Source organism: Balaenoptera ricei, chromosome 16, assembly GCF_028023285.1.
Source record: "Balaenoptera ricei isolate mBalRic1 chromosome 16, mBalRic1.hap2, whole genome shotgun sequence".
Taxonomy (NCBI): Eukaryota; Metazoa; Chordata; class Mammalia; order Artiodactyla; family Balaenopteridae; genus Balaenoptera; species Balaenoptera ricei.
In genome coordinates this window covers 111,532,133-111,551,058 of record NC_082654.1, presented here as the reverse complement: position 1 = coordinate 111,551,058, position 18,926 = coordinate 111,532,133, and the positions used below count along the sequence as shown (strand labels likewise).

Here is an 18,926-nt window from a genome sequence, read left to right as displayed (position 1 = left end):
GTCAAAGACATGGACAAAAAGACATCCCTCGTACTTTTACGCATAATATACAGAACCGTAAAATATGTCAAAATGGGAACTCCCTGCAATTTCTTTTTTTTTTTTTCCCCCTGCAATTTCTTAATGTACTGGGAAGTACAGCAAAGCAAAAGAAAGCACTACATACAAATAGTGTTTAAGCATTCTGGCATACATAGTGTTCTTAGTGTAATTGGACTGCAACTTATCTGTATATACACACAAAATATTTTAGAGGCAAGTAAAGTAAACAGAAGTACCAGTTCTGTAACTTAACTCTTGATCACGCCGACAAGCAAGTCTCTTAGAGTTCATCCTGTTCCATTGAAGCAACACTTGTGCCTATAGAACCTACTGACCCCGTGGTAGTTGCTTTTGACATCAAGGCCAGCTTCATCTGCCATTTCTTGGAGCAACGTATCCACTTGGTTTTGTGGTATTGTTAGGGTTGTGGAGTGACTCATCGTGTCTTCCCTTTGTTGCTTTTGAACCTTCAGCATTTCCAGTTGGTATTTACACATGTCCATCGGGGCAAACATATTTTCATGGAGGTTTATACCCCTCCATGTAGCATCTGCAGAGCCAACCAACGGCCGTGAACTTTGTCACCTTGCCTGTAGTCTGAACTCCTGCTGCCACAGCAGGAGCCCCATTGCTCACACTCCAGAAATTAATTGCTTGGTTCCTCTGGTGGATTGCATTTTCAATGTGTGTTCTTGCCACTTCTGGATTGCTCTTCTTTTTTTTTTTTTTTTAACCATAATTAATCTATTTTTAATTAGTATCATTTATGTAGTTGGTTTTAGATGTAAAGATAATACATACTCATTGTGGAAAATGAAGAAATGCACAAAAAAATTAAAAGTGCTATAATTCCACCATCCAGAGATAACCATTGGCGAGATTTCATTATATTTCCAAACAGGACTTTCTGGCTGTGCATTAACTTTTTTTACATGGATAAAATAATAAAGATTGCATATAAATGTTTGCGTCCTGTACCTTTCATATTTCAGTGTGATTAGTAATTGTTTTCTTCCATCATGAGATATTTAGATTGCTTAACAACTTTTCTCTGTTTCAGATAAAACATTGATAAATATCTTTGTTCACAGATCCTTTTCCACATATTTGATTATTTCCTTAGGGTAAATTACCAGAAGTAGATTTCGGTCAAAGGGTATAAGTCTGTTTCCTTTTTTTGTTCTTCTCAAAATAGAAAAACCTTTACTGTTTTCTCAATTAAAAGATAGTATATCCTTGTCGTAAATTAATTCAAATAAGACAGAAGTGATAAACTAGGAAGCTGTCTATAATTCTCCTCTCCTGCCTTCACCCTCCCAGACTTCACCCCCAACCTAACCACTGCTAAGAGTTAAGCCTTAATGAGCAGGCGGGAACTTTGGATGGTAACAAAAAAGTTCTAAAACTGGATTGTGGTAATGCTTGCAAAACTGTATGCATTTACCAAAAGTCATTGGATTGTAGACTTAACAATGGGTGAATTGTATGGTATGTAAATTATACCACAATAAAGCTGCTTTTAAAAAGTTATAGATGACCAAATTTTTTTCTATGCATATACCTTTTTAATATAAAAATGGTATCTGATATGGATCATGGACATCTTTCATGTCAACACAAATAGATCTTATCTTTTTTTTTTTTTTTAATAAATTTATTTATTTATTTATTTTTGGCTGCATTGGGTCTTCGTTGCTGCATGCAGGCTTTCTCTAGTTGCGGCGAGCGGGGGCTTCTCTTCGTTGCGGCGCGTGGGCTTCTCATTGCGGTGGCTTCTCTTGTTGCGGAGCACGGGCTCTAGGCGTGCGGACTTCAGTAGTTGTGGCACACGGGCTTCAGTAGTTGTGGCTCGCGGGCTCTAGAGCGCAGGCTCAGTAGTTGTGGCTCACAGGCTTAGTTGCTCCGTGGCATGTGGGATCTTCCCGGACCAGAGACCGAACCCGTATCCCCTTCACTGGCAGGTGGATTCTTAACCATTGTGCCACCAGGGAAGCCCAGATCTTATCTTTTTAATAGCTGCATGGAGTCCCAGTGTATAGCTCTACCGTCATTTATTTAAACATTTCTCTACTGGCAGGCATTTAGGTGGTTTCCAATTTTTTGTCATCATAAACAACACTGCAGTGAGCATGCATATACAAGCATTTTTGTGTATTTGTCTGACTACATTCCTTTAAGATAAAATTCAAGAAGTGGAACTGCTGAATCAAAGACCATATTTTTAAATGTTTTTACTTGTATTGCCAAATTGACCTCTAGAAAGGTTGTACTAATCTCTGCTCCTACTAACAATGTATGTATGAGAACGCCAGTGTCACCAGCCCCTCAGTAGCACCCTACCCATCTTTTTAAACTTTGCTGAGATAGTCCAAAATAATCTCTCATTTACAATTCTCTGGTTGTTGGTGATGTAACACCTTTTCAGATGTATACTGGCCACCTTTATTTCTTATTTTATAAATTGCCTCATCATATCAATGAATAATAACAAATGACATTGTCAGTAGTGTATAAATGAGGTGATCAAGTCCAACATACTTTGGTGAAATGATTGTGGAGTTAATAATAGCTTATATAGTTTTTCCATGAAGTTACAGCCACAGAAATTATTTAATAATACCAGGTGAGATGATATTTAGTCAGATTCAGATTTTCCCAATAATGACCATGATATCTAGATGTTTGTGTTATCTGTAAATAATAGTTTGCCTTCCTTGAATTTTTAACCCTTTAAAAATTAAGTTGAAACAGTGGCCACGTAAAGTATTCATTTAATACACAATGTTTTGTCTCCACTCACTAACAGATTGGTGAGGGGATAACTGTCTTCACAATTTACCAGATAACTAACCTTCACTGATAATAATAAGGATATCATTAAAAATTAAAAACTGGATATGTATGCAGTGCTTACTACATGAGGATTGCTCTTCTAAATGGCCTTTTTAATCTTGGCCTTTCCAGCCTTTTCTTCTCTCTCATATTTCTCGGCATTGCTATTAAGTTCTTTGACAGCAAACTACAAGTTAAATAGGCGTTGCTCCATATTCGACATGGTCCCATGACTTTTTGGGGAGGCGCAGGTTTGATGGGAGGGTTCATGCAGGCCCGTCCTACTCCTGAGCTGCGGGCCGGCCTGGCTCCCTGAGATTGTGTCGTATTCCTCTTGACATCACTCGTGGACCTGCCACACTTACTGGCACATAGGAAGTTTATGGCTAAGCCCGGGGCCCACCACCCATGGTTATGCAGGTGGTTTGCAGCACAAAGCTCTGACTGAGGGGACAAACCAACTAAAGTCCAGCCCACAGGCCACTCACCAAGCCCTGAACCTCAGCATGGGCCTGGGGCCATTCAGAGGACAGGGTACTTGCTTCTAATTTGCCCAAAGGTGCCCTGTGGTCTAACAGTGGCCCTGGCTGAGTCACAGAATACTTAATAGAGTATTAATTTCTAATGGGGGCGAAAGTGAAATTGATGAATCATGTTGATTAACCAACTTATAATTGAGGTCCAGTCACTTCATATCTCACCCTCTTATTATTCCAGATCTCTTTTATTATAAAACAAAGAGGTTTGATAAGATTATCTCTAAGGTTCATTTTATCGTGGATCTTTGGTATTCTCTGATCAAGTGACCAGCTGTTGAGTATATACCTTTACTATGTACAGGACACTGGCTATTATTTCTCATATAATGCAGTGCAATGTTGAGATACATCATCTAGTCATTCAAGAAATACTTAATTTGTTGCCTAACATGCCAGGACCAGTGCTAGGCTTTGCAGATAGAGATTGAAACCAGACCAGTGTTGTTTCTGATCTTTACAGTCTAGTGAGGAAGACAGACATTAAACTAGTAATGACACTGTGATAAGTGCTGTGAGGAAGAAGTTCATATATTGTGGTGAAACTGAGCTAGGTGGAGGGTCAGGAGGACCTTCTCGACCTGGAACTAAAGCATGGGTAGGGGGTTAGCCATGTGAAAAGAGGGGAAGGGGCAGAATGGTGCCTCGTTACTGAGTGTGAGACCAGGAGCTTGTAGAGAGGAGGAACTTGGCATGTCTTCAGGACGGAATGAAAGCCAGTGTGAGTGAGGGCGGTGGTGCAAGAACTGGGGGAGCTAAGTCAGACCCGGACAGTGCAGCTCAGAGCCCTCCTAGTGTTTCCCTTTGCACGTAATGACATCCAGCTTCTCACCACGTGTGGTGATGGTACAGCCACGCTGGCTCCCCATCCTCATCCCTTATTACCCTGCTGTCCTCACGCGCTGGGCTCCAGCCTCACTAGCCACTTTCTATTCCTCGGCCACAGCCAGCTTGTCCCACCCAGGTGTAGACACTCCTCTCCCCTCTGCACCGTCCCGTCACGCAGGTCTCTGCTCACATGCAGACGCCCGTGCGTGTTGTTTTGTTGCATTCCGTCTTGATTTCATCCCAGCATGTATAGCCACCTAAAACTAGTTTATTTGTTTACTTGTGTGTTGCTCATCTTCCCCATTAGAGTCTGAATCCTTTGAAGGCAGCGTCTGACCTGCCTTATTCACCACTGTCTCCCAGGTACACACCAGGAGTAGGGTCTGGGGCACATAGTGGGTGCTCTGTTATGATCTGTTGAATGAATGAAGGTATGAATGAACGCTAGGTATTTCTTGCTTTATTCTATGAAGCATTAGAGATTCTAGCTAGATGAGTGACATGATTTTTTTTTAAATTTTTATTTTATATTGTAGTATAGTTGATTTACAATGTTGCGTTAGTTTCAGGTGTACAGCAGAGTGATTCAGTTATATATATACATGTATCTATTCTTTTTCAAATTCTTTTCCCATTTTAGGTTATTACAGAATATTGAGTTCCCTGAGCTATACAATAGGTCCTTGTCGGTTATCTATTTTAAATACATTAGTGTGTATATGTCAATCCCAAACTCCTAATTTATCCCTCCCCCCACCCCGATATGATTTATTTTTAAAAGATTTCCATTTCCTCAACAAATAAATGGCATGGGAGAAAAAGGAGGGAGAACTGCATAGATTAAAAGAGGCTTAAGAGACAAGCTAACCAAATGTAAGGTAAGGACTTTGTTGGATCCTGATGGAAACAAAGTGGCCGTAAAACACATCTTTGAGACAAACTGCTTTTCTAGGAGAGATACATATGGAAATATGGACAGGTGAAATAATTTGATGCCTGGGATTTCATTTAAAATACTTCAAAAAAGAAAAAAATAAATATGCACATGTGTGGAAGGAATAGATAAAGCAAGAACTAGAGTGTGTGGATAATTTTAGTGATTCTTCTGTGTGTGTTTGAAAATTCTCCCTTAAAAGTAGTCTAATTATAAAAAGTTTTAAAAAAATTATGCTGCCTGTGGGTAAAGGACTTTTAGGGGAGGTGTGGAGGAGGAAGAGTGAATTGCACAGCTAGAGACCTGTTGCCAGGGTCCAGGGGAGGGTGGCGATGGTGTGTGGACACGGGTTGTGGGTTCTAGAGCTATTTGGAGGTGAGTGCAATGAGGCTTGCTCATGTGTTATCTCATCTGCGACACGCAGCAGCCCTGTGAGGTCGCTCAGGCAGGTGATAGGATGAGTCCCCTATTATAGAGAAGAAGACTGACACATGCAGCTAAGGGCCTTGTCAAATACACGCAGCTCGGGTCGAGGTAGACCTTGAACTCAGATCTCCCCACTCCTAGTTCTGCGGTCTTTATACTATGCCACCTTGGATACCGACTTCTTCCCCTCCTTCATTCATTTATTCATTTGACAGTCTCTCATCAGCACTGTAATGTACAGACTTTGGGGCCAGGTGTGTGAGGCTATATCACACATGATCCCTGCTCTCACGGAACTCACACTGCATCACATCACTCACCATTGCACTGCTTGTGAAAAAAGTTGGTTCTTATCCCTTAAGGAGCAGGTTTCTTAACTGCTTTGTCCTCAGGTAAATTTTTTTCTTAATTTTTTTTTTTTTTTTTTTGGCCACGCCGCATGTGGGATCTTAATTCCTCAACCAGGGATTGCACCCGTGCCCCCTGCGGTGGAAGTGCGGAGTCTTAACCACTGGACAACCAGGGAAGTCCCTTTAATTTTTAATTAGAAATGTTTTCACACACACACACACAAAAGGGGAGAAATTAGTATCATGTACACCCATAGACATGCTACATAAAGGTAACTGTTGTTAGCATTTTCCCTATTTGTTTAATTTCTCTTTACTCGTGTATCCAAAGTAACAATAAATTGCAGTCCTCATGACATTTCATCACTAAATATTTTACTATGCATTCCTAAGACAGTAACAGCATTTCCCTACCTAACCAGCATACTATTATCAAACTAAACAAAATCAATAATAATTTCCTGTTATGAATTTATGCCCAGTCCATATCAAATCTCTCCAGTATCCCCAAAGCTGTCCTTTATAGCTAGACTCATTCAGACTGGGGCTCAAAGGATGACAAGCATTACATTTGGCTCTTTAGTCTCTTCTAATTTTTTATTTAATTTAATTTAATTTATTTATTTGGTTGCACTGGGTCTTAGTTGCAGGAGGCAGGCTCCTTAGTTGCGGCTCGTCGGCTCCTTAGTTGTAGCACGTGGGCTCCTTAGTTGCAGCATTCCAACTCTTAGTTGCGGCATGCATGTGGGATCTAGTTACCTGACCAGGGATCAAACCCAGGCCCCCTGCATTGGGAGCGCGGAGTCTTATCCACTGCACCACCAGGGAAGTCGCTAGTCTCTTTTAATTTTGACCAATACGCTCCCCCTTTTTATTTCTCACTTTATTTAAGAGTCACTGCTTAATGTCCTGTAGAATGTCCCACCTTCTGCATTTGACTGTTTCTTTGTAATGTAGTCTAGCCTGTTATTCCATCTCTGTATTTTCTGAAAACTGGTAACTTTGAAAATATTCAGGTTAAACATTGTTTTCTTTAGAAAACACGTAGAATTTTATTTTTAAATTAATTTGGGGAATAGTAAGACAATGCAAATGGTTAACAAAACTTGTAAAAACAGTGTTAAGGGAAGTTTCCTTCCTACCCTGGCCTCCAGGCCCATCCTTCTCACCCCAGAGACAATCACTATTCATGAATTTTTTATCTCCTTGCAGAGAGAGTCTCAAATGTACAAACATATATATGTACACATTCCCCCTTGCTTTCTACACCTCCTTGATTTTCTAAATAACAGTGTTATGAGATATAATTTACATACCCTAAAATTCACCCCTTTAAAGTGTACAGTTCAATGTTTTCTGTATACCCAGGGACTTGTGCAACCATCACCACTGTCTAACTCCAGAATATTTTGCTCACCCCCCAAACAAACCCAGAATCCTTCAGCAGTCATTCCCCATCTCCCCCACCTCCCCACTGCCCCGGTCCCTGGAAACCACTAATCTACTGTCTGTCTCTATGGACTTGTCTGCCTTGGATGTTTCACGTAAATAGAATCATACGACATGTGACCTTTTGTGACTGGCTTCTTTCACTGAGCATAACATTTTCAAGCCTCCTCCACTTTGCAGTACTTAGCAGTTCCTAGTTCTTCTATGACTGAGTAATATTCCATGGCTTTATTTTTCCTTCCATAAGTTCACGGATATTCAGGTTGTTTCTCCTTTCTGGCTATTATGAATAATGCTGCTATGAATGTCCGTGTCCCAGTTTTCGTGTGGACATCAGCTTTCAGGTCTCTTGGGTGTATACCTAGGAGTGGAATTGCTAGGTCATATGGTAACTCTATGTTTAACATTTTGAGGAACTATCAAATCGTTCTTCAAAGGGGCTGCACCATTTTACATTCCCACCAGCAATGTATGAGGGTTCCAGTTTCTCCACGTCATCATCAACACCTGTTGTTATCTGACTTTTTGATTTTAGCCATCCTAGTGGGTGTGAAGGGGTATCTCATTGTGGTTTTGATTTGCATTTCCCTGATGATAATGATGTTGAGCATCTTTTCATGTGCTTATTGGCCATTTGCATATCGTCTTTGGAGAAATGTTTGTTCACATCCTTTGCTTATTTTTAAATTGGGTTATCTGTATTTTTATTGTTGAGTAGGTTAAACATTATTTAACAAGAATACTTCATGAATGAAGCCATATATGTCATAGTGTATAATATCAGGAGGCAAGTGATGTCTAGTTGTTGCTCTGCTAGCTGCTCGTGTTAAGGTGATGACAGCTAGATCATGTCTGTCGTGTTACATTTTTCCTCTTGTAAGCAGAGAGCAAGCTATGGGGTGATACTTTGTTTGGCCTTATGCAGCTGTCCCCTTGCCCACCAACCTTTCACTTAATGTCCATAGCAACCATTGATGATCTTTGCCTGAATCAATTATTAAATTAACGGTTGCCAAATTGTGTCTTATTTTGTCTTGTTGTTTACTTGTTGGTTTCTAGCATTCTTTCTACATTTATTAGCTTTCATACTCCTGTAAAGAAGAGCTTTCCCTCATCAACTGGGGTTTTTGGGTTACACTGACATGGTTTGTTCTGGAAAGGCAGATAAGTGCTTAATTCTTTCCCTATAATTTCTGATGTTCAAATTAAGGGACTGGTGTTCCAATTAAGGGATTGGTATAATCCAAATTCAGGGAGTCCTGGTGCCCTAGTCAGCACAGGTGAACTTCTGATATCTCTATCCGAGGTGTTAAGGAGGGGCACACTTCTCCGTAGAGACTGAGGGTTTGGACAAGGCCCTTCTCTTGCCTTTCCTGATCACCTCCTGTTCTGGAATGCTGAAGGACACTTCTACCTCTTCTTTGATAGACCCACCAGAGTTTAAAATTTAAAGACTCCCAACCATTTTTAAATGTTGGCAGATAATCTCAGGTAGAAATTTCCTGCAGAAGAGATGGGTAACTTATCCTGAGTCTCTCATTAGACATTAACTGGATTAAGTTTAAAACACTGACTCATCTTTTAACTGTTACTACCAGGTTGCCCCTTGTTTTTATCTGCTAATCCTTTTGTTTCTATTTCTAATTCAAGCCAGAGTCGTTTCTCTGGCTCTGTGGAGTTAATAGAAAATATTTGCAATTTAGACTCAAGAGTTTCGTTCTGGCACTTCTGGTGTATGATCTTAGGCAAGTCCTATAAACGGAAACTCATTTTTTTCTCAAATGAAGAATGAAGATGATATTAATGCATGCTTTACTAGGTTCACTACAATAACTGGAGTAAAAAGGCTTTGTAAACTATCAAGTACCACTCACGTGGGGCAGGCCCCAGGTCCCCTCTGGGCTCTAGGCTGGAATCAGTTATTACCTCCACCTTGATTGTATCATTAGTTCAGGCTATTTCGGGGACTTCTTTCTCAAGTTTTTCTTTTCTTAGGCCCTTTTCATTTTCTAGGTTTTTCTAGCTGCCCAATCTCTATCCATGGAGCCATCCCATGAAGCTTTGCAACTTCCAGGACTTTTGCTCCCCATTTCTCTAAACTGAGTATAACAGAAAGAGCACCGGTAATGGACTCGACCAGATGTGGGTTCAAATCTTGGTCCCATCACTTGCTGGCTGTGTGACATGAAGCTAAATTAAGTCTCTTGTCATTTCCTTGTCTGTTTCATACACGTGAAAAGAGGGGTGGTTGTATTAAATTAAAAAAAAATGCAAACAGCTTTAGTAAAGGGCCTCAAACCTAGCCGTAAGCGTTTGCTTCCCGTTCCTTCTTTGGCCTAAATTATTTTACCTTAGGTTCCGGCTTCCTCCCACCCGTGGAGTTTGCTTTTGCAACTGCAAGCAATTTCATTGTCTTCCCAGTACCGCTCTTTGCATTTCTAAAAGGAGCCCATTTGTTTCTTATTTGTGCCTACCTCAAGTATTCTTAACCACATCTGTTTTAAAGAAGGCTTTCCTCTCAGGGTTGCAAGGGAAGAGCATTCTGCCCTGGGGCCTGCTACCAGGCTCATTGACGTCAAAAAAGATTTGCTTGTATATAAGGAATCTAACACATAATTTTAATGTATGGAGTATCTGCATTTAGACTTTCTCCAGGGCTTCATTTGCCTGTAAGTTCACTTTAAAGATGCACGGGAGATTGGAAGTGCTTTTTTTTTTTTAACTCATTATGAGTTAGTGCTCTGTCCCGCCTCTTCTTACTGTCAGCTGAGTTGAAACAATTGTTAAGTAAGTGGCTCCAACTGTTAGCCCTGTGAGGCTTGCATTTTCACCCGGGGGCGTTTTGTGATGTAACTGATGGTGCAGCTGGATGAAGAGCCTATTGTTTGGTGGGTTCCTTGGGGTGAGTGAATAGGTGTGTTCTGTACAGGGGTGTCAAGTTGCGCTAGTAACACGCTGAGCTGAACATTAACTTTGCTGAAGGAACTTCTTTTTCCCAGTGTGAACTGTCAGCAAGATTCAGGGCGGTATTTACCTTGGTCAGTGTGCTGGATGTAGCTGTTTTTCAATAAAGAAGCAATGTATTATTATGCTACCAAAAGCCTCAGTGAGGCAATATTTGGTTAGAGTTACCTTAAGACAATAATATAACATCATCATCATCATCATTATTATTACTTTAGCCCTCAATAATACAGACAGACTTTCTCAGGAATGCATTCAATTCACAGGAGTTTTGGGACTTCCCTGGCGGTGCCGTGGTTAGGACTCCGAGCTTCCATTGCAGGGGGTGTGGGTTCGCTCTCTGGTTGGGAAACTAAGACCCTGCAAGCCGTGCCCTGTGGCCAAAAAAAAAAAAAAAAAATTTCACAAGAGTTTTGCCATGTTATAGTTACCAAGTCCAAGCTCACACTGCTCGCTGAATGACAGGCCAATAAATCGAGAGAGGTGTTGGGACAAGGAATAGTGACTCTATTTGGAAAGCCAGCAGACCGAGAAAATGGGGGACTAGTGTCCCAAAGAACCATCTTACCTGAGTTAGGGTTCAGGCTTCTTTTATACCGAAAGGCGAGGGGGTGTGGTTGGTTGGTGCACACTTCTTGGTGCCAGAATCCTTTGTTCTTGCAGCTGTCCCCGTAGGTCTGGTGACCATGTTCCTATAAACGTCCAACAGGACAAATGTTATTCTCTGTTCTGCAACTTTTTATCTCTGTATGAATGGAGAAGTGTTATACCTTTAAAGTTCAAAGCCTTGAGAATGGGCTGTCCTGTATATTTCAGGCTACAGGCAACATTCTTTTTTTTTTTTTTTTAATAATACATCTTTATTGGAGTATAATTGCTTCAAGGTTAAAATAAAAGAAACAGATCCAATATAGAGTTAGATTTGTTCTTCCCTATTACATAATCCACAGCAAGGAATGTGCTGGTGCCACTGGGACTCAGGGCTCCTGAGTCAGGACTCCAAGGTGCTGATTGCGAACTGTTAAAAGATAAACTGGGGCATATTAAAAATTTTAAGTGTTTATTTGAGCAAAAATCGATTCGAATTGGGCAGCATCCAATCTAGCAGATAGAAAGGAGCTCCGAGGAGCTATGCAAAATGAAAGACTTTTATAGCCAGGAGGGAGTGGGAACAGGGAAGTTATCTGGCCAAAAAAAGCAGGTCCTAGTATTGCAAAGTTAACTTTTCTTTAGGGGAGGGCAGGGTCTACCCAGCAGATGACCTCACTAGTGCTGATCAGGTGGTTTCTGATTGACTGGTTTAAGATTCCATATAGAGTGGAAACTATAATTAAGTCTCAGTTTGGTGATGTGGGGCTTAGCATAAGAGACTCCATTTTGGGCCTGTTCTGTCTTTTAACAAAAGATAGAGAGAGGTGCAGATGTAAAGGAGCTGGTGGTAAACCCTGCTTGGGGAGGGCAGGAGGGCTTCACAGGGAGAAATGGGACTTTGCCACGGACAGGAGCTGAGTGAGGGTCTTCGAGGCCGAGGGGACCATAAATGCAAAACCACGCAGTGTTAAGTAGGTGAAACACCATGGTGAGTGTGGAGAAGTGTAAGCAATTAAAAAAAAAAATTCCAGCACATGTATTTCTACTCTAGACTTTTCCTCACCAACATTCGTATCAAAACTAAAACCTGGGCCTATAATCCACGTAATTTTTCAGCTGGCACAAAGTGGTGAACAGAAAATAATACTGGTGACTGCTGTATAATACTTATGTTTAATAATTGTTTCTTTCTGGACTCAGGGCCCTGCACCTGGAGCCTCAAGCGCCTGCAACTTTTGGTTCATGTTAATTACTAAACCTGCTTTCACCAGCACCTTCTACTAATTAACACAATCTAGCTTGCCCAGTGCAACTAACATTCCTGAAAATCTCTGGTAGAGGAGAGGCAGGGGTTGTGAGGGAAGGGGTGGACAAGTCTGGGGAAGGAGGAATTCAGACAATGAACATGGGCCCTTCTCCTCACAGAGAGCATTCATGTGGGCTTAGCTATAAAAGTTAACTGCCTTTCTTTAGAAACTTTAAACTTTAGATTAATCACTTCATTATCTGTTTTTTAAAGTTGATTTTGAAAATTTTAAACATATGCACAAATAGAATATTATGATGCACTCTCATGAATCACTCAGCTTCAACATGTATCCATTTATGGTGTGTCTAGTTTCACCTATATCCCCACCTATTCTTAATATTCTCCCCTCTTACCTAAACTGAATTGTTTTTAAACAAATCCCAAACATTTTATTTCATTGTAAATATTTCAGAATGTATCTCTAAAAAAATGACTTTTTAAAAACAAAACGGGGACTTCCCTGGTGGTGCAGTGGTTAAGAATCCGCCTACCAATGCAGGGGATATGGGTTCGAGCCCTGGTCCGGGAAGATCCCACATGCCGCGGAGCAACTAAGCCCCTGTGCCACAACTACTGAGCCCACGTGCCACAACTACTGAAGCCCGCGTGCCTAGAGCCCGTGCTCCGCAACAAGAGAAGCCACTGCAATGAGAAGCCCGCGCACCGCAGCGAAGAGGAGCCCCCGCTCACGGCAGCTAGAGAAAGCCCGCGCACAACAACGAAGACCCAACGCAGCCAAAAATAAAAACAAAAACAAAAAAAACCCCTGCAAAATCATGATCACACCTAAAAAGTTAACAATATTTCCTTAATGTCATCCAGTATCACATAGGTTCATAAAATATTTTATTTGGCCTTTCAGTTGACTGGTTTAAATCAGGATCCAGGTGAAGACCACACATCACGTCTAGTAGATATATACCTCATGACTTCTGAAATCTACAGGTTCCCCTCACCTTTTTTCCATGCATTTATTAAAGAAACTGAGTATTTGTCCTTCAGGATGTCCCATATTCTGGATGTTGCTGGTCACATCCCTATGGTATCCTCTAAATGTGCTTCTGTCCCCTGTATTTCCTGTAAAGTGGTAGTTAGATCTAGAGACTTGCTCAGACTTGAGTTATCGGTTCACATTTATGCAAAGTGTTTTAGTAAATCGTGTCGCCCTGCAGCGGAAGAACCGCGGACACATAATGCTGTGGCCCTCCTCGAAGCTCACCGGGCAGTATTTCTCAAACAGCCTTGGTCGGAGGGTTTATCCCTATGAACCTCCCCTCTGCACTTCCTGGAGGGAGTCGGGAAGGGAGGGAGCTTCCGTGTGCCAGGCAGGGGATAAGCTCTGTAGCTATGGCACAGACCAAGACGGACCTGGTCCTGGACCACAAGGGATGTACTGTGGCAGTGGGGAGAGCGGCCAGAGCTGGCAGGTGAGTCAGTGAGATCCCTACACACTGTGGTCTGTGCCCGGAAGGACACAAATAGGAGGCGGAGATATAAATGGGGGCCAGGCGTGAGGGAAGGGAGGAGGAGGGGCCCGCCAGGGGAGCCTACACTGGATGGATGGAGGAGGCTCCCTTCGAAGGTGTTATTTCAGCTGAGCCCTGGAAGAGGCGAGAAAGAGCCCGTTATATGGGTGCAGGAGGTGGGGAAGAGGGGTGCTGGTGGTCGCCGGGATGGAGAAAGTGCCCGTATACTTTGGAGGCCGGACACGCAGGACATGGGATGAGAAAGAGCAAGGAATCAAGGCCGACTGCCAGGTTTCCTGGCTTAAGCAACTGGGTGAATAGCTGTTATTGCGACAGCCCTGGGCAGCTGGACAGGCTGCGTGACTCTCTCTGTGGTCCCCAGTCTAGTCCCTTTGGAGATGGTGTTACCGACCTGGGTCCTTGGATTCTTTAATCAATAGAAATTGATAAGAAGCCAGACAAGAAACTCAGGCAAGGCTTTACTGGGACTTGGGCTGCAGCTTGAGGGGTAAAAACACGAAACAGGTGCCCTTGCTTGTTCTCCTAGTGGGGACGCGGTGAGCTGGTCCCTTAAATGGGGTGAGGGTGGGAGTGGATTGGTGGGTTGGGCCTGAGGGGTGGCTTAGGTGGCCTGCCCACCCCCTTGGTGGTGCTGTGTTCAGGGGGCATGCGCAATACCCTGCTTTTGCTCCAGGGACCTCAGAAGTGCTGATTGGTTTGTGGCCTTTTTGTATCTTATTGTTCATAATTTGTCCCAACTGCGCATGCACACAGTTATTTTCAGTCCCCTCTAGTTTCTTTGTATTCTGTTGCTGGAGGAGACGTCTGTCCAGGTCTAATTGCAAGCGCTCAGGTAGAGGGTCCCAGGTCCCAGCCTGTCTCAGTGGTACCCAGGTCTGTCCTCCTGGCCTCCTAAGTGCCTTTTAGGTCCTTCCCTTTGTGCGCCTGCCCTTCTATTGAATTGCTCGACTTGAACAAGACGGAGAAAAGGAACCAGGCCAGTAGGAGCATCATGAGCCGGACAGATTTGTGGAATAAGCCTGGCCCCCAAATGTAAAGGAATATCGTTCATCAAGTCTGCCATTAATTGCTATATTTGGAAAAAAACAAAAACAAAACTGAAAACGTGAGCTTCCCTGGTGGCGCAGTGGTTGAGAATCTGCCTGCCAATGCAGGGGACACGGGTTCGAGCCCTGGTCTGGGAAGATCCCACATGCTGCGGAGCAACTGGGCCCGTGAGCCACAACTACTGAGCCTGTGCGTCTGGAGCCTGTGCTCCGCAACAAGAGAGGCCGCGATAGTGAGAGGCCCGCGCACCGCAATGAAGAGTGGCCCCCGCTTGCCGCAACTAGAGAAAGCCCTCGCGCAGAAACGAAGACCCAACACAGACAAAAATAAATAAATAAATAAATCAATTTAAAAAAAAACCCAAAAAACAAAAAACTGAAAACATTTACTAAGAAGTTTAAGAATCAAATGAAACTTCTGGGTGTTCTGTATATGACATCTTTTCTTCATTATCATAGACAAGTGAGTTGAATGTGCCATAAAACTGCCTGAAAAATAATTTTCCTACTAATACTAATGAGGGTTATCTGGTCTTTGTCCAAAGCATTTGCAGGCAGGGCGTCATGCTTCTCGTCTAAAAACTCAATTCCTAAAGCGTTCCTTGTGAAAATAGAAATTCCTGTGCCCAGATTCTCAATAATGTAAGGCACCGGGAACATTTTCAAAATTGTTGGCCTGATTTAAATTTCACTGGAAAACAGCTTTTGAAAACCAAGTTGTCTGTATGTGGCTTCCATGTGATCACTTCCCACTGGCAGCTGGTAACTGCCAACTTCTGGCGGCTTGAGAAAGTGAGCCGTTTCCCACGCTCTCACATGGCAACCCAATCAGGATGTTTGTGCTGGGAGATGTTTGGATGGGGTGGAGGCGAAGAGGGCAGGAGACCAGCTGGACGAGGCTCCTTCCCTACTCCCTTCTTTGCAGCCTGTCCGTGCATTCTAGAAAATCATTGCTGGTGCCAGGTGATGATGGAAAATATGTCACCCGAACAGTTAACAACCGTGACACTTGGTAAAAAGGAAGGATCTTGCTAGGTCCACACTTAACACTCAAACCTGTTGTTCTTTTCCCTTCCCAAATTGGCTCCATCACATCGAAGCTTTTTACCTGGTTCTTGGCATGTTGTAGAGTTTGGTCTTAAGTTCCTTTCCTTCTTGTCGGCCGCTGCCCCCTTCTCTAGGAATGAGGTCTGAAGTGACTGAAGGATAAGGCCGTGGGAAGAGGGGGGAGGGAAGTAAGTGACCTGGAAAACCCACAGGCCTTCTAATGAACTCCTGAACAATTAATTGTAACTCCCTTTGCTGCTGTGTTCTTCCAATCTGTAGCCTCTTGAAGTGCAAACTAGGGCCATATGCAAAGTCGCTCCCATTGGATTAGGGATTTTTTTGTTTTTAATTCATAGACTCCGGAAGTAAAAAATCACTGGCGTGGTGTTCTCTGAACTGTGCACTAACAAGGATGTGGGAAGGGCTCAAAGCCTCATTCTAAGCATGGCTTTGCAGGAGGCCCAAGCACGCCCACTGCCAGGGGGCTGTAGTCCCTTCCCCATTTTCCCAGGGGATGTGAGTTTTAGCTGGATAAGAACAGTGAAATCTTTTCATAGGCTATAAACTGGTGTCAAGAAGTGATAACTGATAACTGGTTTCAAGAAGGCTGTCCATGTAGTGATTAAGAGGGCCGACTTTGAAGTTGGGCTCCCTGGGTTCAAATCCCGGTGAGGCCTCTTATTGGTAACTTTGGACAAATTGATCAACTTACCTCATTTTCCACCTCAGAAAAATGTGGATAATAGTAATAGCTAGTTTTACGGGGTTCTTCTGAGGATTAGATGTTAATAAGAGGTCTGGAACATGGTAAATATTCAATAAATGTTAGCTCTTGCTCTAGTTCATTAATCTGTTCACAATAACGCCACCATCGTGGCCCATTCACGTTTACTCCTTGACACTTGTTTGCTTATTGTCTTATCTGTTTGTGTTAGTCCATCTCCGTGTCCTTCTGGACTGTGGGTGCCTTGAAGGCAGAGCCTGGGTTCTACTTATTTGTGGACCCACAGTGCTTAGCACAGCCCTGGTTTGTAATGATTACTCTGTTGAGTAAATTAACACAGTCTTTGATGATGACTTATGTTTGAATGGTCCTTCGTGTGCCACAAACCACACACATGGGAAGCCTAAGATGCGAAGTTTAAGACCCTTGCCCAAGGTCTGGTGACTATGCCAGAGTCAGGTCCTGTGATTCTTGCCCCTGTTCCTTCTACCGGGCCGTCCTCCCTAGGAAAAGAATGCTGAGTTTTACAGTTCTGGATCATGTCTTTCTCCAGTTTTTTTTGTATTTGACACACTGTCATGTTTGATACACTATGACAGCATTCTGTGAACGGGAGCTCAGTCTCCCTGAAGAAGACGTCGTTTCTGCACATCTTTTTTTTTTCCTTTCCTTTCTTTCTTTTTTCAAGGAAAAAAGAGCTGAGATAATTTTATCTTTACGTACTCTACAAGTGCAACTTTTGTGTACATTTGAGATTAATTGCAGTTAACTGAACTACACCATTTTCCTCTTGAATCTCACATAAATGAAATCATATACTGTGTACTATTGTTGTGTCTGGATTCTTTTGCTTGGCTTAATATTTGTGAGATTCACTCATGTTGTTTTGTGTATTTAAAAAAATTACTGTATAGTATTCCATTGTATGAAATGGCCAGAATTTATTTACCTGTTCTCTTGTTGATGGGTATTTGGGTTGCTCCCAATTTTTGATTGTAAGTTTCTGCACTCCTTTTAATGATGTTTGGTTTTGTACAGATTACCACAAACGGCATTATTGCCATGAGTGAGCCCCCAGCCAAAGAATCCCATCCTGGGCTATTCCCACCGACCTTCGGAGCAGTCGCCCCTTTCCTGGCGGACTTGGACACGACAGACGGCCTTGGGAAGGTTTACTATCGGGAAGACTTATCTCCCTCTGTCACTCAGCTGGCAGCGGAGTGTGTCCAGAGAGGGTTCCCGGAAGTCTCTTTCAAGCCCAGTAGCGTGGTGGTTGTCACTTGGGAATCCGTGGCTCCCTACCAAGGGCCCAGCAAGGACCCTGCCCAGGAAGGCAAGGTAAGCACCCACCCAGGCACAAGGGCAAATAGTCTAATGTGTTGGCTTTGTACACTTTGGTCTTCTGGTTTGTGCTACTCTGATGTACACCACGCCCATGCGATTGATAAAGACTGGACAGACATCCAAAGCAAAATCTAGTAAGCTGTTTATTGCAGGTCTGAAACTTCCAAAACCTTATCTGCAGGGCTATATAAATCTATGCTGTAATGATGATTAGATGTAAAGAAAGCCAGTTCCTGAGAAGATTGCCACATGGCAAGAACAGGGCTGATAAATTACAGCCCTAGCTGCTCTTACTTTGGGTGGTGGATAATGGGAGGTGGCTTCTAGATAAATAGAGAACTTATTAATATGAAGTGATAGGTTAAACTAATAAAGCAGTCCCAAGAGATGTGAAGAAATAAAGACCAGACCCACACTCTAGTTGGGGGGGACAAAACCCATTTGTACCATGTGGATGGTTCAGGAGACAAGTTTCATCGTAACCAGGGATGGGAGTCTCTGTGGATGCAGTGGTTGGGAAAGGTGTTAGGGTGTGTAGAGCTTGGACTTGCCCTTGAAGGAAGGAGAATATTTGAAGAAGCCATCTCTAGATCTGAGGTGACTCTTCAGGACATGCTTCGATTTCTCCTTGGAAAAATAAATTTGCTCCACCATTGTTTAATTTTTATAGCATTGCAGGGTAGAGAGCAACTTGAAAGGCCCAAAAGCACTCCCTTTAAATGGGGGATGTTCCCAGCTGGTGGTTCCCAAAGTGTGTACCGCAGAACACTGGTCCCACAGACATTCCTTGAGGAAAAGGACTCCTTGGACCAAATAAGTTTGGGAAGCGCTAAAACTGTATCTCCCTCATGGTGACTCACTCTGGAAAGTCCTATAGTACAGAAACCTGTTTAATTTTGTTTAATTTAGCCATCCCCAAACCTTTTGGCCATACCTTTTTCCCTTCCAAATAAGACACATTGCATCCCATAGAGCACACTTTGGAGAAGTCTGTCTGACTCGTTTTGCTTTGCCACC

General features: G+C 42.8%; 1 protein-coding gene and 1 pseudogene across 2 annotated transcripts in view; one reads left to right on the top strand and one right to left on the bottom strand.

Moving 5' to 3' along the window:
• The window catches only part of NID1 (nidogen 1), a 94,066-nt gene that overhangs the window by 6,229 nt on the left and 68,911 nt on the right, over positions 1-18,926 (top strand). For both annotated transcript variants that reach the window (XM_059899272.1, XM_059899270.1), the window contains exon 2: positions 17,604-17,903. In XM_059899272.1, the coding sequence (XP_059755255.1) occupies positions 17,604-17,903 (300 nt within the window). The remainder of the gene's footprint in view (positions 1-17,603; positions 17,904-18,926) is intronic.
• LOC132351025 (charged multivesicular body protein 1B2-like) lies at positions 330-3,097 on the bottom strand (annotated as a pseudogene).